This window comes from Dromiciops gliroides, chromosome 2 (assembly GCF_019393635.1).
Source record: "Dromiciops gliroides isolate mDroGli1 chromosome 2, mDroGli1.pri, whole genome shotgun sequence".
Taxonomy (NCBI): Eukaryota; Metazoa; Chordata; class Mammalia; order Microbiotheria; family Microbiotheriidae; genus Dromiciops; species Dromiciops gliroides.
Genome location: NC_057862.1, coordinates 74,210,509 through 74,234,075, shown reverse-complemented (window position 1 = coordinate 74,234,075; position 23,567 = coordinate 74,210,509). Strand labels below are relative to the sequence as shown.

General features: G+C 41.7%; 1 protein-coding gene and 1 non-coding gene across 2 annotated transcripts in view; both read right to left on the bottom strand.

Moving 5' to 3' along the window:
* Nucleotides 1-23,567, bottom strand: part of LOC122738302 (60S ribosomal protein L37-like) — an 82,223-nt gene that overhangs the window by 44,026 nt on the left and 14,630 nt on the right. Inside the window, exon 2 of the mRNA XM_043980349.1 lies at nt 23,254-23,379. Within this exon, the coding sequence (XP_043836284.1) occupies nt 23,254-23,379 (126 nt within the window). The remainder of the gene's footprint in view (nt 1-23,253; nt 23,380-23,567) is intronic.
* LOC122745019 lies at nt 8,465-8,571 on the bottom strand. Its single transcript, XR_006355326.1, has one exon. It is a non-coding gene; the product is annotated as a U6 spliceosomal RNA (small nuclear RNA).

Below are 23,567 nucleotides of genomic sequence, written 5' to 3'. Positions count from 1 at the left end.
GGCTCCTCCATCTAATTCCACACTTGGATCACAGGAGCACTGATAGGGCAACAGCCATAGCTGACACCCACTCACCCCAATTGACTCTGTTCCCTGACTCTTCTTCTTTGCACACCCTCTCGATCTTAGACTGAATCCACTTTCTTCAATCACCTACTTCTGATTTAACACCCAAGAACTCATCTCTTTTACCCCTGCAGCAGATTCACTCACCAGCATTAGGAGAATGCTAATTTTCAGAACTGCTGCCAGTTCTTTTATAGCTGATGGAGGAGCTAGGAGGTGCAGGCAATCAAGACTTCCCCCCACCTTCCTTCAAGTTGTTTACTTTTCAGTGAGGGTGTCTACACCTTCCTTGGTTTGATGCTGATATTGTTGGGGGTGGGGGCTCAGAGTAAGTGAGGCCAGGATCTGTCTCTCTCTTCGGTTGAGAGCTGTTCTCCAGCCAATGGAAGGCCACCTCCTTCAGAGAATCATTTTTAATTTTTAGACAGCTGAATGCATTGTTTTGTGTACGTGTGTGCGAGCCCGTCTGCATTAGTGCAACAGTCCAGGGAGGGTTGAGATTGGAGGATGTAACCTCTGAGCCGCCTGCCCCAGTGTGGGACGGTGGGAAAAGCTCTGGTTCTGCTGTCAGGAAAACCTTGGTTCGAATACTGCCTCTGGTACTATCTGTGACCCTGGGTGAGCTGCTCGATTTCCCTGGGCCTCAGTTTCCTCATCTGTAAAATGAGAGGGTTGAGGGGCAGCTAGGTGGCACAGTGGATAGAACACTGACCCTGGAGTCAGGAGGACCTGAGTTCAAATTCAGCCTCAGACATTTGACACTTACTAGCTGTGTGACCCTGAGCAAGTCATTTAACCCCAATTGCCCTGGAAAAAAAAAAAGAGGGCTTAAAATGAGAGGGTTGAGCTAGATGACCTTTGAGGTCCCCTTCTGGGTCTAGATCTATGATTATATCTCTGCTTTGCTCCTCCACATGGGAGTGGGGGCAGGGATTGGGGGTGGCTCACCTCTGGAAGGTATTTGCTAACCCTCAGTTAAAGAGGTGATTCTAGAGGACAGATGATGAAACATGCCATCCATCACAAAGAGATAATGGATGTGGGTACAGAATGAAGCATATATGCCTGTATGTATATACATACATGTAGGGACAGCTAGGTGGCACAGTGAATAGAGCACCAGCCTTGGAGTCAGGAGGACCTGAGTTCAAATTCAGCCTCAGACATTTGACACTTACTAGCTGTGTGACCCTGAGCAAGTCACTTAACCCGAATTGCCTCACAAAAACAAAACAAAACATATGTACGTGTATATATAAAAGAAGAGAAAAACAAACTCCTTTCTTAAACTCATAAAAGCATTTTATTATTTTCCAGTTACATGTAAAAATAGTTTTCAATATTTGTTTTCATAATATTTTTAGTTCCAAATTTTTCTCCCACCCTCCGTTCCCTCCCCCCTCCCCAAGACAGAAAGCAATCTGATATAGGTTATATATGCACAATCACATTAAACATATTTTTGCATTAGTCATGTTGTGAAAGAAGAATCAGAACAAAAGGGAAAAACCTCGAAAAAGAGAAAAAAAACAACAAATAAGTAGAAACAATATGGTTCAATCTGGATTCAGAATCCACAGTTCTTTTTTCTGGATGTGGAGAACATTTTCCATCATGAGTTCTTTGGAATTGTCTTGGGTCATTGCACTGCTGAGAAGAGCCAAGTCTATCACAGTTGGAAAAACAAATTCCTTATAACAAATATAGTCAAGTAAAAACAAACTCTCTCAATGGCTAGATACACACACACTACATATATATGCATATATATGTGTGTGTGTGCAAATGCATACATGTTGGCTGTATTCCTGTACATGTGTATATGTGTAAATATATGTATACTATGTATAAAGTATGTACCTATTCATGATATATATAAAATACACATCCTAATACCATATAAAAACATGTACCTATTCATGCTATATTAAAAATATACATATTAATACACGTATAAAATTTGTACCTATTCATGCTATATAAAATATACATAGTAATACCATTTACAAAATATGTTCCTATCCATGCTATATATAAAATATATATTAATACATATATAAAATATGTACCTATGCTATATAAAATATACATGTTAATACTATTTATAGGGGCAGCTAGGTGGTGCAGTGGATAAAGCACTGGCCCTGGATTCAGGAGGACCTGAGTTCAAATCCGGCCTTAGACACTTGACCCGTACCAGCTGTGTGACCTTGGACAAGTCACTTAACCTTCATTGCCCCACAAAAATGAAAAACAAACAAAATACTATTTATAAAATATGTGCCTATTTGTGCTATATAAAATATACATATTAATACCATATATAAAATATGTATATATACATATACAACAAACATGTATGCTATCTATAAACAAGTATATGTGCATTATAGAGATATGTTTATTTATTATATACCACCATTAAGGGAGTTTGTTTTGCTTGCCCACTCATATTTATTACAATAAATTTGGGGTTTTTTCTTATCAATATAGGTTGGGAGAAAAATTTATTTCTCTTAAATGTTTTTAAACAGAGAAATATGTGCATGGAGGGGTTGCTACAAATATGGAATGTTGCATGTGCTTTCCAATGAGGTCCCTGTAATATTCGTTTTATTTGATTGTTTTATTTTGTTACAAGAGATTTCTCATGAAGTAATCATCTGTATTAATGTGTATAATATAAAAACAAAAAATATCAATTAAACTATTTTATGTGTTTAACAAAGATGTTATGGAGATAGTATCAACAAGACTTTAGCAACCGTCTGGCAATTGTTTGGTGGAGGTCAAGCGTGAGTTAACGATGAGATACTGGATCCAGTTTAGGAGTGAGATTAGAGCTGAATACATAGATTAAAGAAATCTGCTTAAAGGTGACATGAGCTCATGGCAAGAGATGAGACCACTCCACTAAGGCAGAGAGTATAAACCAAAAAGAGAAAAGGAGAAATGGGAAAAGAATCGGTAGAAAGGAAGAACTTGAAGACGTGACGGGGGAAAGAGATGATGCATAAGGCGTGTTCCCAGAAAATCCAGGACGGAATAGAATCAAGGAAACATGTATAGGACTTGACCAAGGACCACACCTTTCTTAGAGACTGCAGTAAAGGGGAAGAGAATACATATTAAGTTGTAAAGGAATTTCCATTTGTGGAGCAAAGTAGATGAGGGGGCTCTGGAGGGGGAGCCTTAGTTTTTTTGTTTTGTTTCGTTTTTCAGGAAATCAGCTTATTTGCTGAGAGAAGGGTGAGGAGAGGTGAGGAGATTCAAGGAGAGAGGACAGTTTTGAACAACTACTGTGGAGACTCTAAGAAGTAGCAGATCAAAGAAAAGTAGAAAGTCCTCCTGTTAGAAGAGAGTCCTTCGAGGGCAGAGAATGTATTTTCCCCACCTGAGGCTCAGTGTAGTGTCCAGCACATAGGAAATGCTTAATAAATGCTGGCTGTTATGAATGACTTAGCTCTTTTTAGCAATACAATGATCCTGGACAATTCCAAAGGACTCATGATGGAAAGTGCTCTCCACATGCAGAGAAAGAACTGATGGAGTCTGAATGTACATTGGAGTGTACAATTTTCACTTTCATATTTTTTTTTCATGGTTTTCTCTTTTGGTCTGTTTCTTCCTTCACAACATGACTAAAATGGACATGTGTTTTCCATGATTGCACATAGGTAACCTCTATCAAATTGCTTTCCATTTTAGGAAGAGGGGAGGGAGAGAGAGAAGGAGGAGAAAAAAAATGGAGCTCAAAATTTTGTAAAAATGAATGTTAAAAATTGTCTTTACATATAATTGGAAAAAATAAAATACTATTAAAATGATTTTAAAAATAAAATGGGGGCAGCTAGGTGGCGCAGTGAATAGAGCATCAGCTCTGGAGTCAGGAGGACCTGAATTCAAATCTGGCCTCAGACACTTAACACTTACTAGCTGTGTGACCCTGGGCAAGTCACTTAACTCTAATTGCCTCATCAAAAAATAAATAAATAAAATAAAATGGGGGGAGGGAGCAGCTAGGTGGTGCAGTGGATAAAGCACTGGCCCTGGATTCAGGAGGACCTGAGTTCAAATCCGGCCTCAGACACTTGGCACTTATTAGCTGTGTGACCCTACGCAAGTCACTTAACCCTCATTGCCCCGCAAAAACAAAAACAAGCAAAAAAATAAAATGAGGAGAAATGCTTGTTGTCTGGCTGTTAGCTCAGTGCTCAGGAAAAGAGGCTCAAACTTCTCTCCACATGGTGCTTATGGTAGGTTATTGAGGGTTTTTTGAGTCCAGTTCCCAAAATGAGCTTTGGAGATGTAGGCTCAGAATCAGTGGTGTAATGAAGGTTGGAAATATTTTTCCTAATTCTAAATCACTTAGTTGTTTGAGACCATGTACTATAAATCAGCTCTAAACATGGGCAGCTAAAAGAATAACCTTATTCTTAACTTGGAACATTGTGCTCACTTTTGTTAGGTGTTCTCTGGCAGGGTGTGGTGGTTCATAACCCTCATCTCTACATTAAAAGAGGTGTAGCTCTCCCCACTTAGGGAGAGGCTTTCTAGCCATTAAGACCTAGAGGAGGCAGGGGGCAGCTAGGTGGCGCAGTGGATAAAGCACCGGCCCTGGATTCAGAAGGACCTGAGTTCAAATCTGGCCTCAGACACTTAACACTTACTAGCTGTGTGACCTTGGGCAAGTCACTTAACCCCAACTGCCTCACAAAAAAATAAACAAATAAAAAGGAAGCAGTTGGCCCCAAAGAGTCCATATAGTTGAAGCCCAGCAGACATTAGAAAAGAGTTCACTGTGTATAAGACCAGTGAAGACTCTCAGAAGAGAGATATGGCTTTGAACAACTAGAGTAAAGATGATGCTCCTCAACAGAGACGATGCATTTAACTGATAATCGAAATGTGATGGTCAGTAGAGATGACATGCCCTGGCGGAAATGCGGTATTCAGAAGAGAAGAGAACAATATAGTATCAGAGAGAACATTTGCAATATAAGAGGTGGGAGTCACTTCTGCCTTATGTATACCCTGACCATGTTTCCCCTAGTCTATGCCCTCCATACTTGAGCCATGGATACACGAGTTCCTGATGTTTGCATCTTTACGTGTGTTCCTTGGTTATACATGTTCCCTGTTTGTGCTCTCTTCCACTGGTTACGTGATAAGCTGTGGGAAAGTGTACTCTGTGTATGTATGTGTGTGTAGAGAGGGGAGATCTTTCCTTGTAACTTTACTATCTACTGAAGTCCATTTTACAATCATTAATGTGTTCTCTGAATAGTTACTTTAAAAAAAATAACCACATCGTTGGAGACTCATAAGTTATAGTTTTGTTTTGTTTTCTTTTTTTGTTTGTTTGGGTTTTTTTGTTTGTTTTTTTAGCGAGGTAATTGGGGTTAAGTGACTTGCCCAGGGTCACACAGCTAGTAAGTGTTAAGTGTCTGAGGTTGGATTTGAACTCAGGTCCCCCTGACTCCAGGGTCGGTGCTCTATCCACTGTGCCATCTAGCTGCCCCCATAAGCTATAGTTTTGAATGACTAGTGAGCAGGTTGTAAGCAGGTCAGTTAGCCAATTAGCATTTTTAAAGCACCTACTATGTGCTAGGTACCTTGCTAAGTACTGGGAATGCAAAAAAAAGTGGGGTGGGGGAACCAATCACCAATCTTAAGGAAGTCCCTATAGGGCTACAAGTAAAAAGATCACTGTGCAACAATGAGAGCCCAATTGCAGTTAAATGATAGGAATTTGTAATGGACCTAGTTACCGTGGTGATATGACTTTCACCAATGGTCTTCAGCAATGTCAAAGTAGGAGGAAAGAAGGTGGATGGCAATTATGGGAAGGATGGGAACAGTGGAAGAACAAGAGGACAAGGAATTCAAGGATACGTCTGTGTATCTATAGCTATATCATCCATATCTATATCTCTCTATCTCTCTCTCTATCTATAATGTGAGGTGATTTCAAGAGGAAGACAGAAGGTGAATCTGGGAAGTCTCATGTAGGAGATAGCACCCAAGTTCTACTCTGAAAGCAGCTGGGGTTTCTATGAGGCAGAGGAGGGAGTCCTTTCAGACATGGAAAGCCACAAAAAGGGGAAGCAAGAAATCAAATATCATGTACAGGGAAGAGCCAAGTCAACAAATCAAGTTAATTAGCCTTTATTAAGTACCTACTATGTGCCAGGCTGAGGTATAAAGAAAGGGAGAAAATAGTTCTACCTCTCAAGGAGTCGAATGAGATATCTACAGGACAAATTGGAGATCACGTCCAAGGGAAGTACTAGCATGAAGGAGGATTGGGAAAGGCTTCTCATAAAAGGTAAGATTTTAACTGAGATCTAAAGGAAGCCAGGGGAAGGAAATGAGGAGGAGGGAGAGCATGCCAGGCATCGAGGACCAGAAGTGAGAATGCTTGGAGTTGGGAAATTCCTGCTATGTATGAGGAACAAGGAAGCCAGTGTCTCTAGATCATAGAGTACATAGGTGAGGGGCAGGAGGGAGGCTGGAGAAAATGGGAGTAAGGTGTAAGAAGACTGGAAAGACAGTCAGAGGAGTTTGATAAATAGACTGGAATGGAGATGATGAGATGGGCAAAGTGTTGGATAAGAGTAATAAGACTCAGGGGGTGGCTAGGTGGCACAGTGGATAAAGCACCAGCCCTGAATTCAGGAGTACCTGAGTTCAAATCCTGCCTCAGACACTTGACACTTACTAGCTGTGTGACCTTGGGCAAGTCACTTAACCCCAATTGCCTCATCCCCCCAAAATTAAATAAATAAGTAAAAAAATAAAAATAAAGTGGTTTACTTTTCAGAGAACCAGGTAGAGAACAGGGCTTTGGTCAGTGCCAGCGATTTCAGAGACTTATCTGGTGCCAAGTGCTTGGGTGAAGGAAAAACACCAGATTTTCAGAAATGCTGGAAAATACCTATTGAACTGGAGGAAAACCCCACCACCACCCTAGCTCTTTGGATTAAGCACCCTGCCATAAGAAAAAACAAAACAAAACAAAACAGACTACCAGCCTTTCTTGGTTCAAAACTGACTGGACTTGTTAGTCAACTTTACAACAGCCAGGAAGGAAGGAGGGATCTGTGTGTTAAATCCAGTTTGAAGCCAGTAGAGTAAGGCAAAAGAAACCTTCCCTGCCCCCCACAGCTTCATCTTTGCAGCAGAAAAGGGAGGGGCAAAGGACTATTATGTTGGAGTCTGTGCAGATGGGTATAGAGTATAAGGAGAGCAAACAGTGGCTCTGTGTGTGTGTGTGTGTGTGTGTGTGTGTGTGTGTGTGTGTGTGTGTGTGTGGATGTGTGTGTGTGGATCAGGGCAGGAGCTAGAGAGAGAGAGAAGACATGGACACTTTTGGTACAGTATTGGGAAAAGATCTTTCTGCCCGTCTCAGGATGCCTGTGGAACCCTTGAGCCCAGTGAATCGGAGAAATCTAAAGAGAACTAGAAAATCTTGTCTCCTAATTGATCAACCAGCACTTATGAAACACCTATTATGCGTGTCCCACTGGGTGCTGGGGCTGTGAAGGCAAGGAATGAAACAATTCCTGCTCTCAACAAGTTGGAGGAGACAATATAGGCAAACAAATGCAAGGCAGTTAGGGAGGGAGGGAACACTAGCTACTAGAGGAATGGGGGGGGGGATGTGTAGAAGATAATGCTTTTGATGCTTCTTGAAGGAAGACAGGGCTTCTATAAGGAGAAACTGCCTTCCAGACATTTGGGACGGTCAATGGGAAGAACTGGAATTAGGAGATGGAGTGTCATATCTGTAAGGAACAGCAACATACACATGAACAGCTAAGGCTTCGTGGATTCCTATGGTATGAAAGAAAGAATCCTGGGTTTGAACATAACTTGGCTCTCTTGCTCTAGAAGCCCCTCTCAAAGCCCAGCTCTGCCTGCTTACTACCTGCCTGAGGTTGGAGGATTTATTTCCTCTTTCTGTTCCTCTTCTGAAAAATTAGAGGGTTTCACCAGATAATTTTTTTTGCAGGGCAATGGGGGTTAAGTGGTTTACCCAGGGTCACACAGCTAGTAAATGTCAAGTGTCTGAGGCCATATTTGAATTCAGGTCCTTCTAAATTCAGGGCTGGTGCTCTATCCACTGTGCCACCAGCTGCCCTCAGATAATTTCTAAGGCCCTATCCAGCTTAAAATCCCACAGTCTGACTGATTTTGGTTTCAGGAACTGTGTATGTGGGTCTGGAACATTCTATGATTTAGCAGGGCCCATCTGTATTACGGGAGAAGTTGCTGCTGTCCCTTCATTTAACTGAACCCTCTTAAAAGGAATGTGGCAGCACATGTTTGGCTCCTTCACTCTGGTGAGGAGACAACCACCTGTCACAATGGTCATAATTCTTCTCTTCATATTTGAAGTAACTGTTGGTGGCGAGAATACCTCCATGTAAGTCTCGTGCAGGGGCCACGGTAATCTTCTCTGTATTGTTCTAATTTTAGTATATGTGCTGCCAAAGCGAGCACCCATGTAAGTCTTAAATGGCTGAGCAAGGTATGAATCAACTGTATGGTTTGTACTGTGACATCCACATTCACTTACTCACACACCATCATCATCAGAAATAGCTTACGAGTTGAGATGTCTGAGGAAGGTAATATGTCAACCACAGACGGCTTCTAATTCCAGAGGGAAGCCTTGCCATGAGCAAGGGCAATGACCTCTTGGGAAAGGCAACTCCTATCACTTATTTTTTTTCTCTTCCTTTAAAGAAATATGTTGATATCTTTGGTTTTGCCATTATGTTCATTTCCAAACATGTCCCTCCCTTCTCCCTTATTCAGAAAGCCATCCCTTATAACAAAAAGTAAAAAAAGAGAGCAAAAAACCCAGAGCAAAAAACCCAGTTCATCAAAATTAATTAGTATATCAATTGCATCTAAAAGAATATGCACAGGGCAGCTAGGTGGCGCAGTGGATAGAGCACCGGCCCTGGAGTCAGGAGTACCTGAGTTCAAATCCGGCCTCAGACACTTAACACTTACTAGCTGTGTGACCCTGGGCAAGTCACTTAACCCCAATTGCCTCACTAAAAAAAACAAACAAACAAAAAAAAGAATACAAGAATATGCAGTACTCCATGCCTATAGTGCCCTACCCCTGCAAAGAAAGCAGAAAAGGACATTTTTTTTTATCTCTTCTTCTCAGCCAGGCTTGGTATTACACAATATTCAGGTCTATGTGTATGTTGGGTTTTTTTCCATTTAATTGTTATAGTCATTGTGCTGTCTGGTTCTGCTTACTTCACTTTGTATCAGTTCATAAAAATCTTTACATTATTCTCTGTATTCTTATTTAACATTTCTTGGTGGCAAAGACATATTCCATTACACTAATATACCCTGTTTCACTATTCCCCAATTGGTGGGCATCTATTTTGTTTAAACCTGTTTGCTACTACAAAAAGTACTATAAATATTTTGGGGCATACCATGGGACCTTTTTTTTTTTCCTTTGACCTACCTGAGGTATGTGCCTAGCAGTAGGATTTGTGAATCAAAGGGAAGCAGGCTTACTGGATTCCACTGGACATAAATCTATGGCATCAGCATGTTGACTAAAATGTGTTGATGGATAAAACTTTAATAATATTAATATTATTCCTTGATACATTTATACAATGCCTTTGTAGTACATAAGTCCATTACCTCATAGATAATGCAAATACTATTCTGCCCCCTTTTTATGCATAAGGAAACTGAGGCTCAGAGAGATTTAATGATTTGCTCATGGTAGGAAAAAAAGCAAGTCAATGGCAGAGCTGAGACTCAAAATTCCAAATCTAATACTGTTTGCACTATACCTCACAGCCTCCTATAACAGGTAAATCACAATTGACTCAAATCCCAGAGGTTCCACAGTGAGTTTCTTTGTGTCACAGCTCCAGAATCAAGACCCCATTTCTTCACCTACTCCTGCACCCATCTCTCACTACTTGCTATCTGCTGTATCTCCTCTTGGTGAATTTAAGGTACCCACATCTCTCCCTGGATGTCCAGAGCTCTTCTGACCTAATCAATAGTTATAGCTTTTATTTCAAAATTTACAGTTCTGGAAACAACCAGGGATGTTTCCTTATTGAAGATTGTCACCTCTGCTCCTTTGCCTTTGCATATAATATACAGAGATTTACCAATGGTTAGAGTCATTGTGTTTCTGACCTTCCACAATGACACCCTCTTGTTCTGAGCCCCTTTTTGTTCTAGGCTACAGGGAAAGTGGGAGCATGGTTGTGAAAGGAGCCCTGTATTTGTAGTCAGATAACTGGTCTCTGAGTCTAGGTTCTGCTCATTAACAGCAGTGCAAACTTGGGCTAGCTATTTCATCACAATTTCCCCATCTGTAAAATGAGGATAATAACACTTGACCTACCTAATTCATAGGGGATCACAATGAGATAATATATATGGAAAGTGTTTGGTAACCCCTAAGGTTTATATAAATTTAACGGAGTCAGAGACTCCGTTCTATTAAAAATTTGGAACTCTTGTCTAATTCATTGCTCCTCACCTGTGTGGAACTTGGGAACATCACTACCTTGTGTTCCCCAAAAACTTGGTCATCAGTTGCCCTTATAAGCTTTCAGTCTCACAAGCTACCAAAACACAAAATAATCTGACTTCATCTGAATCCTTAAAGAGACACATTTCTTTTGTGAGCCATCACCAGATGTATGAAAGCAGGACTGGGAATAGCTGGTGGACCTATTTGCTTCTTTTAGTTCTCTTAGTTTTCTCCCATTAGGTCAAGGTAACCAGTCACATCCTAGTTGTCTCCTGAGTCAGCAAATTACAAAGTCCTGATGGCTGGTCATTGCTTATCCTGGACCTTCCCCAAGAAAATTTGATTTCTTCACTACCATTACCAGCCTGACTGCCTTGCCAAGCACTAATGGGTGGAAATAGCAAAGCAAAGACTAAAAACTGGAGTAGGAGATCCCAGCCTTATCTTCCCTACTCACCTCTCAGTGACCTTTTGGGACCAAGTGGTCATTGGAAATAATTTATATTCTCCAAATTATGCTCTAATTATTAACTTAACCTTTATTTCCTTAGATCAATATCAGGGATTTGCCAGTGGTTGGGTAGGGTGACATGGGTTTTTTGTTTGCTTCCATGGTTGGCTTTTGGCCTTCTCTGGGAGCTGAGAATATCTGGTTCATGGCTCAAGTGTTTTTCCAGGTCAGAAATGCACTTTTCGAAGTGTTATAATCCTAACTTGCTTTCAGAATAGATGTATTTGCCCTATACTGGACTCCTACAGTACCTCTCCTCCTGAGGACTGGGGACCACCTTCCAGCTAGAAGTTCTTTGGAACAAAGGAGAGCCACAACATGGCCACAGAGTCTCCTCATAAATGGGGTCATTACCCCAGAGCTGAGTGAGGGGAAGTATCAGGTTGTTAGAGTATTTCTTCCAGGATTCCAAATTTTGCCCTGAGACAGCCTTGAGAAGGGAGAGTTTGGCCAGAGGATAGGTGGGATGGAGGATGAGCATAGGGTCTTCCTGTCTTGTACTAGATCCCCACCCCAAAGGCCAAAGCTTCGTCATTGATGATGCCAGAGCCCCAGGCACACATCTATTGTGACTACCTACTTAATCAAAGCCAGAATGGAAAAAGGGAGGCCGGGAGGAGTGGAAGGGAGGGCAGGTGGGGAGTTAGGGAGCAGTAAATGCAGACCCAGCAAGGGGATCAGCATTCTCTCCTTTGTGTCACTGTTGTGTTGCTTTTTGCTCTTTGGGGGCATCTCTCCTTTTATCAATACTCTGCCACTCTTCTACTGTTGCTCTCCAAGCCTGGCAGGTTTTGTGGTTCCTTCTTTCTTCACTGTTCCTCCTTGAATTTTCTTCTAGCAGATATCACTAGTCACCTCCTCTAATGGTTTCAGTTCTCAAACAGCTGGTTGCTGTTGTTCAGTCGTGTCTGACTCTTCATGACTGCATTTGGGGTTTTCTGGGAAAAGATATTGGAGTGGTTTGCCATTTCCTTCTCCAGCTCATTTTACAGATGAGGAAACTGAGGCAAACAGGGTTAAGCAACGTACTCAGAGCCATACAGCTAGTAATGTCTGAGGCCAGATCCGAACACATGAAGATGAGTCTTCCTGACTCCAGACCAAGCACTTCATGCACTATAATTCCACCTACTTATCCTCAAACAACTGGACCATGGGATAATGACATCACTTTTCTACCTCCAGGACAAAAAATGGCTTTAGTTTATTTAAATCTTCTGTTTTATATTTAGGTCCCCATAGCCCCACCCATCCCATACCCACCTTCTGAGAGGTTGTGGTATCCATTAGTTTTTTGTTTTGTTTTGCAGGGCAATGGGGGTTAAGTGACTTGACCAGGGTCACACAGCTAGTAAGTGTCAAGTGTCTGAGGCCAGATTTGAACTCAGGTACTACTGAATCCAGGGCTGGTGCTCTATCCACTGTGCCACCTAGCTGCCCCATATCCATTAGTTTTTTAACTGCTCAGACTATTTTCTATACATTTCAATTCAACAAGCATTAATTAAACACCTGCTATATGACAGGCTGTGTTAGGAGCTAGGGATACTAGACAAAAGTGAAATAGTCCCTGCCCCCAAGAGCTTCCATCATCCTGGCAGGAAATAACACATGCACATAAGTAAATGCACATGGCATACAAAATAAATACAAAATGATTTCCAGTTGGGACACTAACAATTGGGGGAATCAGGAAAGGCAACTTGTAGGAAATGGCACTTGAGTCATGTCTGAGTCCTTGTGACACCATTTGGGGCTTTCTTTGGCAGAGATACTGGAGCAGTTTACCATTTCCTTCTGCAGCTCACTTTATAGATGAGGAAACTGAGGCAAAAAGGGTTAAGAGACTTGCCCAGGGTCATACAGCTAGTAAGTGGCAATAGTGGAAGCTTAATATCTTCTATTCTGGGTCAGGTCATAGCAAGTCTGTTGCCATTTACCTCTTTCTTTAGCACAGGGACAGTATTTCCTGCTCATGTCAACCCATCCCACTGAGATTCAGCAAAGCTCTCCTATTTATTTTTCCATCTGTCTTCCTCTAGGGCAGCTGGAGTGGGTTATGCAAATTACCCCAGGTCAAGATCTCAAAAGGGGTTGGGGGAGAGATGGGATTTATGGCCACCAGAAGTTCACAAGCTCCATTGTGCTTGTGACTCAAAGGAAGAGAGGCAACTTCCTTATCTCATAAATTTTGGCTATTATTATATCTGCAAATAATGAAACCCAACTCGGGGTCTTTCCTACATCTCAACTATAGGATTTGGTGATCCTTCCCCAAGGAAGTGCTCCAGGGGACTGGCAAGGTCCCTTAGGTGTTCCTTAATTTACTCTACTTGGATAGTGAACAAAGAAATAATCAAATCTCCTAGAACACAGCGAGTAGTCCTATTCACCAGCCCCACTGCATGTGAAGCGGTGCTCTCAGCACTACCCAAAGAAGACATACCTTGGAACATCTGCTTTCACTTCTCAATCAGCTTGTGGAAAGTGGGAAGTCAGAGCTTAGAATATTTGCAGTGTCTTAGCAGGGGGATGGTGGTAAAGACCCTGAAATGGGTAGTGAAGGTGGAGGGAAGTGGGGGGCTTGTACCTATGGGCCACAGAGTTGGGAACTTGGATGTTCTAAGAGCCATTAGGGGAATGATGGTTGTGTAGGGAAGGGGAAAAGGTAATGATTTTGAAATAAAAAAATCTAGGTTCAAATTTGGACTCTGTGTGACCTTAGATCATTTCCTTTTTTGGACCTTGATATCGTACTCCATAAAAGGTAGGAGATGGATTAGATGACCCCCCACATTCCCTTTTAGCTACAACTCCAAGTCCCATGATCCTTTGGTTCAAATCTTGGCTCTATCTGTTACAGCCTGTGTGATCTTGGGCAAGTCATTTGGTGCCTCAATTTCCTTATCGGTAAATTGAAGTGTGTTGAACGGGGGTTCCTTCCAGCTCACAAATCCTTTGACCTAAGACCTGATTGCTGGCTCTTTTCTGGAAAGTAGAAGATTGCCTCTCCTGAGCCAGGGGCAAGTCAGACATCATGGGGAGAAAGAAGTATTTGCGTGGATGGGTGGTTCTCTTGACTTCTGACTTCTTCCCTTGGCTGAAGTCATCTCATTTACCTTCCGGCCCCGTCCAAGTTCTGGGAAGGCCCTTGGCTATTGGGGGGGGGAATGAACAATGGCAAAGCCAAGTTAAGACTGGGTGGTACTTTGGGAGACCTGGGGTCTCTGGATGACCTGCCCAGCCTAGCGTGCAGTATATATTGTTTTGGGCTGAGTTTTAAGTGCTCTTTCCGAGTTTGTTTGTTTAATTCCATGCTTTTGTACATTATCCCTTATAAATCTCCCTTTCCTTAAGGACTGTGTTTGACAATTTCATTTCCCTCCAACTGCAGACATTTCCCCTCCTGCAGGTCAGAAAGTATGATTAACCAATATTATAGATGCTGTCAGACTGAACCCCACCAAGAGGTGTGTTCTCCCAGTAGGCTGGACAAAAGGATACAGGAACAAAATATTTGACCTGAATCCATGACGTTAGATCAGGCCAAACTGGATTCCTCTCTGAAAATGAACTCCTGACCTTGTCTTTACTGGATGAACTCTTGGCAAGCAGGAGCCCACAGCTTTAGGTTTCCTGATATAGAATGTGTGTGTGTGTGTGTGTGTGTGTGTGTGTGTGTGTGTGTGTGTGTGTGTGTGTCCGTGCTTACAGACAGGCTAGAGGAACAAAGTAAAAAAAAAAAAATTGAATGGAGCCAGGGAGAAAGGTAAGATAAACAGAAGGGTGGAGCACCAGAGTATCATGGGTCATTCATGGGCAGGGGATAGAGTTGTAGCAGGCCATGAGAATTCAGTGCTCCCGGTGATTCAGTATGAAGTGGGGGGAGTTGGTCAGAAGAAACAGGGGCCACCAAGGGCTTCTGAGTTCATGAGTATGTAGATGACAAGTGACTTCTGGTCCTATCACAAGAGGGTACTTTCCCCCAGCTCCTCTTTGTCATTGGAGGCTTGCCTCTCTGCTCAGCATCCTCACTGAAGCACTTGTAGGCATTGTCCATAGTAGTCCTGGACAAATCTGGTCAACTTTCTTCCAGGGTGAATAGACACATCATTGCTCTAGCCTCGTCCATGGTTTTCTTGTTCTTCCCCATTCTGTTCCTTCTGGGGGAGGGGGGGGGGCGTTGCGGTAATCAAAAGGGTTTTCTCCCAAGGGGTTCTGTCCAGCACAATTCTTCTTTGGTGACTGTTTCCTTCTTATTTTCATCAGTTCAGAACTTCCTTTAAGCATGACCACATGAGGTTACTGACAACAAAGTGGGAAGTAAACCAACACATTGGGTTGTATTTTAATGTGAGAATCAGTTCCCTCTCTTCCTACCTCCTGGCTTCTTTTTGCTTGTTTGAACATGGCAAGACCAGCTTGATGAGGGGTCCTACTTGGTTATTTTTTAAGTAAGTTGGCAGAGTTATCTCATAGGGTGACAAAAAAAGTCTGTCTCATAGTCCACCATACTTCTCTTGTTAGTCCTGAGTTCTTGTGGGCTGTGATGTTTAAACTGTGATGTTTAAAATCTAAATTATGGTCCCCTTAAATTAGAAGCTTTAGCACCAGTCTTTGGGCAATTAAACATTTATTAAAGCATACAGGTATTAACATGGAGTTCAGAAAGTTGAGGAAAAAGCCTATCTAGCCTAGAGTTCCAGCATGGTCTGGTTCTTCCTCAATATAAAGTTATTAGTTAAAGGCAAAAGCAGGTAAAGATAAATCAAAATAGAAAGTCCACAAAAATGAAGCATTTTCTTACCCAATTGTGAAGATCAGAAGGTTGAGGGGTTCAGCAATCCCTTCATGGTCGCCAAAACTGTGAGTTCTTAAACTAGGGTAGAGGCCATTGGGTCTAAATTTTAGGGCCCTAAAATTTAAAGGGTGCCCATAATACCTTTATGGGCATTCTTTCTTCCCTCAGCAGCTGCAACCTGGGCAAATTTCTTTCCATTCAGCTCCACCCTTAGAGAAGCTGGCCTCATCCCTATACCTAGGCTTCACCTCTTAGTCTTAGCCCACCCCAGCTTTCTGTTTCCCAAGAAAGTATCAGTCTTTGAACAGGACAGAAACCTTGAGGGAAATGCTTCTCCCCATGGATCCATTGAACCAAGGTAAACCCCCTTCCTACTTGCCACTCCCCTCCCTAATCTCCTGACCTTTATTGCCTCTGATGACTCATCCCTGTCCCTGGTACTCAAAGAGAGTGAATCCAGGTTCACAAGAAGCCCTGGTACCCTTTCCTGGGAGCTTCTAGGCCACAAAAGGGAAATATGTTTTCCACTTGGGAAGGGAGGATCTCAGTTGATCTCTTACTTTCACTAACCTGTGAAATCAGCAGCACAATTCCTAGCCTTATGCCCAGGAAACCTCTCAGCACTTCTGCCTCAGTTCTAGTGGAAATGTCTTATTGCCTTCTAAGTGAAGAAAATAAATTTAGAGAGGTCAAGTAAATGCCAATTGAGAGAGGGAAAACTTTTGTGGTTTCAAAGGCTCATCCTGTATAACCTAGCCAGTAGCTTATTCTCTGGGGTGTTTCCAAATCTGGAACATTCTTTAGAAGCTTCTGCATTGGGGGCAGCTAGATGGTGCAGTGGATAGAGCACCGGCCCTGGAGTCAGGAGGACCTGGTTTAAATCCAGCCTCAGACACTTAACACTTACTAGCTGTGTGACCCTAGGCAAGTCACTTAACCCCAATTGCCTCACAAAATAAATAAATAAATAAAACAGAAGCTTCTGCATTAGATTTTTGTTTTTCTTGCTTCTCAATGGGTGGGAGCAGGAGAAAATTTAAAACTGAAAATAAAACTGAAATTGACTTAAAATTTTTTTTTAAAAATCAGTTCTTACTTCCTCCCCTCTGTCAAAAAAGAAACTTCCCCATTAGAAGAGTCACTAGATGACCCCTCTCATCTTCTGTGGGAATGCTCTGGCTTTAGTTCATCTGCTCAGACATGTCTTAGAATTGGAACTGAGAGGAGAGACTGCGACTATATTAAAACATTATTTTAATCTGCATGCAATCCAGCACATTAATACATGTCAAATGATGATTGAAATTAATTCAGTATCGGGAACATAAACATTTATTCAGAAATAAATAATAGTATACTTTGATGCCATATTTTATCTACATAAGAGAGTAAGAAAGAGACAGAATGGGACAGATGGAGAGAAACAATATTCTCACATCTCCCTAACACGGATACCCTCCCAGTTCCAGTGGCTCAAATTTGCTACCAAGTAGGGCCCTAGGCCCCAAGAAGCTCATCTCCATGCCTGAAGCAACTTTTAGCAGCCCTCTGTGACAACCCAGGCCATTGGCACCCTCAGTACAGAGGGTTCCCTGGCATTTACATGTGTTATTGTTACACTTTCTTACCCAGGGAATTAGGAATTGCTCCTCCTTTGTTTATGAGCACAGGGATTCCCCTCAGCTCCCCCCTGGCCCCTCTCCTTTATAGTGGGCCTTCGAAGTATCACATGTCCAGTCAACTATACTAAACAAAGAGATAAGGTATAGGTATATAGTCTCAATACTTATGCTATCCTGGCAAAGCCTAACACCATGGACAGACTCTTCCAGCTGCTCGTTCCTTAGTGGGGGTGCTGGTAATATTTAAACAACTAGCTGTTACGGGGTGGGGGGGGTGTATACACACGCATACTTTTATTGTTTAATTTGTATTAGTTACATCTTCTCCATTACTTTCTTAAGTCTAGACCAACCAACAAAACAATAAATCCAGCCCTGAATTTCCATGGTATAGATTCTCACAGTGAAAATCGTAAGAATTGGCTCTTTCAACTGGCTCCAGCCCACCATGGCTGTGGGTACACGCTAGGGCTTCCATGTAGAAAATGCCCTTCATATAATCACCTAAACCTCAGTATAGCAAACTCCTTTTGAATTACAACATGAACAGTAGGGGAAGCTACATGGTGCAGTGGATAGGAGCACCGGCCTTGGGGTCAGGAGGACCTGAGTTCAATCCGGCCTCAGACTACAACACTTTACTAGCTGTGTGGACCTCTGGGGAGATACACTTAACCCCATTTGTCTCAAAACACACACAAAAACAACCCAAGGGGCAGCTAGGTGGTGCAGTGGATATAGCACTCTGGCCCTGGATTCAGAAGGACCTGAGTTCAAATCTGGCCTCAGACACTGACCTGATTAGCTGTGTGGACCGTGTGTGTGTTGGTCAAGTCATAACCCCAATTGCCCTCACACACACAAAAACAACAAACAAACAATGACATATGATGCTTTTATTTATTGGGGGGGGGCACAATGAGGGTTTAAGTGACTTGTTCCCAGGGTCACCCACAGCTAGTAAGTGTCAAGTGTCTGCAGGCTGCATTTGAACTCAGGTCCATCCTGGATCCAGGGCTGTTGCTTGATTCACTGCGCCACCTAGCTGCCGAGCTCATAATTTCTTATAGCACAGTATTATTCTTATAGCACAGTATTATAATCATATACCACAACTTACTCAGCCATTCCCCCAATGATGGTTGTCCTTGAAATCGCCAGTTCTTTGCCACCACAAATAGAGCTGCTATAAACAATTTTAGAACATATAGGTCTTTTATTTTTTTCTAAGTATCATCAGAAATGTACCAAGTAGTGGTATCTCTAGGTCAAAGGTTATGGGTAGTTGGGGCAGCTAGGTGGCGCAGTGGATAGAGCACTGGCCCTGGAATCAGGAGGACCTGGGTTTAAATCCGTCCTCAGATACTTGACACTACTAGCTGTGTGACCCTGGGCAAGTCACTTAAACCCAGGTTGACTCACCCTTTAAAAAAAAAAAAAGGGTTATGGGTAGTTTAATAACTCTTTGGGCATAATTCCAGATTGCTCTCCAAAATTAGTGTCCCAATTTTTCCATATTACCTACCGACATTTGTAATTTCCCCTTCTATTGTTTTAGCCAATCTGGTAGGTATAAAATGATATCTCAAGGTTTAGTTTTGATTTGCATTTCTCTAATCAATAATTGATCTCGAGCATTTTTATGTGACTATAAATTGTTTTGATTTCTTCATTAGAAACTGCTTGTTCATATCCTTTGACCATTTATCAACTGGGGGAATGATTCATATTCTCTTTTTTATGAATTTTTCTTCTTTTTCTTTTTTAAAATTAAGAAAAAATTAAATCAATTTTTCATTTATTTAGAATTTATTTTCTCCAAATTTAGGTAAAAACAATTTTACATGTCCATTTTTAAAACTGGTCCCAAATTGTCTTTCTCCCTCCCTACCCACTCCTCCCCCTAAGCACACAAACAATTCAATATATTATACATGTGTAGTCATGCAAAACATTTCCATATTAGGTTATAAAAGAAAACAGACCAAAAAAAATCAAGAAAAATCAACTAAAAAATATGTTTCAGTCTGTATTCAGATATCATCAATTCTTTCTCTTAGAGATGGATTACATTTTTCATCATAAGTCCTTCAGAGTTGTCTTGGATCATTGTATTGCTGAAAATAGCTAAGTCAAAAAAAGAAAAGAAAAGAAAAGAAAAGAGCTAATTCATTCACAGCTGATCATCTTACAACATTGCTGTTATTTTGTATACAGTACATTTCACTTTGCATCAGCTCATTTAAGTCTTTCCAGGTTTTTCTGAGAGCATCCTGCTCATTGTTTCTTTTTTTTTTTTTTTGCAGGGCAATGGGGGTTAAGTGACTTGCCCAGGGTCACACAGCTAGTAAGTGTCAAGTGTCTGAGGCCGGATTTGAACTCAGGTCCTCCTGAATCCAGGGCCGGTACTTTATCCACTGTGCCACCTAGCTGCCCCCATTGTTTCTTATAGCACAAGAGTATTCCATCATAATCTCATCCCACAATTTGTTCAGCCATTCCTCAATTGATGGGCATCTCCTCAATTTCAAATTCTTTGCACCAGAAAAAGGCTGCCATAATAGGTCCTTTAACTTTAATTTTGTATCTTTTTTTTGGATATTTAGTAGCTGTGTGACCTGGGAAAGTCATTTAACCTCTCTCAGATTCAATTTCCTCATTTGTAAAAATTGGGATAATAATAGCATCTAACTCACAAGGTTGTTTTGAGAATCACATGAAATAACATATGGAACGAATGCTTTGCAAACCTTAATCTCTATGTAAATGCTAGTAATTATTGTTGTTGCTACTGTTGTTTCTTATTTACATAGTAGTAGTACATGTATATATATATATATATACATATCATACATACATACTATTAATTTGGCTCTGTGTTCGTTTGCACATATTGCTCTTATTGTCATTTCTTATGGCCTAATAATATTAAATTATTACTTTCACTTACCACAATTTGTTTAGCCATTCTCTAGTTGTTGGAGATATAGATTTTGTATAGTGGAGTCTCTTCATTAATCTAGAGGTTAGGTTCTAAAGTCAGTGTGTAAAGCAAAAATAAATATAGTAAGGGGCATCTAGGTGTGCCAGCATTGAATAAGCATTGGCCCTGGATTCAGGAGGACCTGAGTTCAAATCTGACCTCAGACACTTGACACTACCTGTGTGACCCTGGGCAAGTCACTTAACCCTCATTGCCTTGCAAAAAAAAAAATAATAATACGAGGGGCAGCTAGATGGAGCAGAGGATGGAGCACCGGCCCTGGAGTCAGGAGTGCCTGGGTTCAGATCCGGCCTCGGACACTTGACACTTGCTAGCTGTGTGACCCTGGGCAAGTCACTTAACCCCAATTTGCCTCACTAAAAAAATAATAATAATAATAATAATAATACGACTGATGGGTGTCCCAACCCCCCAGGAAGTACCTTGTCTCTAATATAAGATGCACAAGTATTACAAACCTGCTGCTGTGTTCCCCTAGGTTGGTTAAGTACCACTGAGTCAACACAAACCAATAAAATAGCTAAGTATACAATTCAACACCTTGCTGAGGGATTCACATTCACAGGATCCATTTTCTTGTTTCCTAACTTAAAATAAGTCTAAAGTTGAGAGGCCCCTGAAATAGAAACAAGAACCCCACTTGGTAGCCAGGTACTTGATGGTGATTCTTTTCACCTGTATCATGACTCTCTTCTTAGCCAGAATTATAATTATGTTTCACTTTTAAATGAAGTTTTATGTGTAATAGATGTACTCCAAAAGGTAATATCATGAAGATACTGATTTATAAGATTTTTTAATAAAAAGTAACAAGCTGAGGGGCAGCTAGGTGGCGCAGTGGATAAAGCACCGGCCCTGGATTCAGCAGTACCAGAGTTCAAATCCGGCCTCAGACACTTGACACTTACTAGCTGTGTGACCCTGGGCAAGTCACTTAACCCCCATTTGCCCCCTGCCAAAAAAAAAAAAAAGTACACAAGCTTCACAATTAAAAAAAAAATGCGTGTATAAGACACATTTATGTGATCCTAAGTCATAGCCTTAGAGAGTTGCAGTAAAATTTTAGTAACTTTCCCATGGCCATGTGGCCTTCGCATATTTGAGGGGAGGGCTTGAACCTATTTTCCTGACACTGAGGCCAGTCCTTTATCCACTAAATGATGCTATCTTGTCTCCCCTAGTAGAAGAAAAATGAACAAAGACTTAGCTGACAGGAAAACTGATGATTGTGGGGGGAGGGGGTATATTTTTGAAAGAGTTTCCTACATAAGTGGGACTATATTAGGGAGTGATCACATCATTACATTACTTTTCTTCTTGCTCCATCATGAGGCAAGAAAGGAAAGAGAAAGTCAAAGGGAAGACAGCAGATATGTTCTCAGTGACTAGGGATCAGTCCTTTTTAGCACTGTCTGCCTAAATAGAATGAATGGAGATTCTTTGGGGATTGTCCTTTGCCCTTTTTTCTATCCCCAGCACTTAGCACAGTGCCTGGCACATAGTAGGTATTTAATAAATATTGACTGTCTGATTTAGGCCTATGGGCAAGAGGAAATTCCAGAATCATACTCAGCCAGGGGATATGGTTGCACTATGTGTGATAGGCAGAGAGGAACTGAGACTGATTTAAAGAATGGTATATTCAGGTCTCCCATCTCATACTCATTAGCTAACATAAGCTAATTGAATGGAATGCAGGCAGCATCAGCACACTATTTAAGTCATTATCTCTCTGTCTCTGTTGCTCTGCCTCTCTCTGCCTCTCTGTCTCTCTCTGTCTCTCTCCTTGTCTCTCTCCCTTGTCTCTGTCTCTCTCTGTGTGTCTCTCTGTTGCTTCCAGCTTCTTGGGTGTATGTTTAAAGACCCTAAGAACAGCCAGACTTGCCTGGCATTATACCCTCATGCAATCGAACCCTCATAAATTGGGGCAAGGAGATTGAAACATTGCTCAGGAACACCAAGGGGTCCTTATGTGCACCTCAGGGGTATGTCTTTGTCTGTGGACACCAGAATCTGCCAATTTTTGTTACAGGCTTAACTCCCGAAGAGCACCCCCAGAAAGTCTTGACAACCTCATGTCTCAGTCCCTATAAACAATATGGACAATGCACAATGGGATTTTTGGATCCCTGAGTAAAGGTTTTCCACAACCCCTCAACCCTTCCTGCTAATCGCCCCTTGAGAGTTAAACGGGGTTCCTGGGATAATTTTCTCTGGTGGATTAAGAAGGCAGCAGCTCTCACCATCCCTTTCATAGGTTATATTTGAGCAGGATGCCATATTAACCAATCTTACTCTGGCCATAGAAAGACTCTCGAATGAAACGGCAGCTGGGCTAGAGGATTTACAAGAGTCCCTTGATACTCTAGCCAATGTAGTGTTAGATAACAGAATAGCCCTAGACTATCTTCCAGTGGCTGAAGGTGGTGTGTGTGTGTGTGTGTGGTGTGTTGGTTCAGAATACATCTTGTTGTGTGTATATTAATAATTCAAGGAAAGTCGAGAGCCGAGTACAACATCTTCATGATATCTCTCACGCAGGTTCCTGGAATTCTTGGTTCCTTTCTTGGTCACTCCCTTCATTCCGATAGTGATATTAGTCAGTTGTTCTTTTAATCTTTGCCCTTGTCTCTTTAACCTTTTAAACTTTGTCTCTAAGCAGACTCAAGGCTTTCAACCTTATGGCAGCCACCTACCCCGGCCTACATGCCTCTTCACTCCCTGGACCAGGCCCATAATGACTTCTGCTGTACCCCTGATGATTCAGGGACATCTCTACATCCATAACCAGCAGGAAGCAGTTACAGAAGATGAGACTGTCACCCTTTTTCCCTAGATATAAGAAGGGGGGAATGTTATGAGAGGATTATGGGCCCGGTCACCCCAACATTTCTCTGGGGGGTTCAAGGAACTTTTTCCTTGAAACCTCAGGGGTTTTCCCTTGAAATCAAGTAGGCCTCTCCTTGAACTCAATCAAGGACACACACACACACACACACACACACACACACACACACACA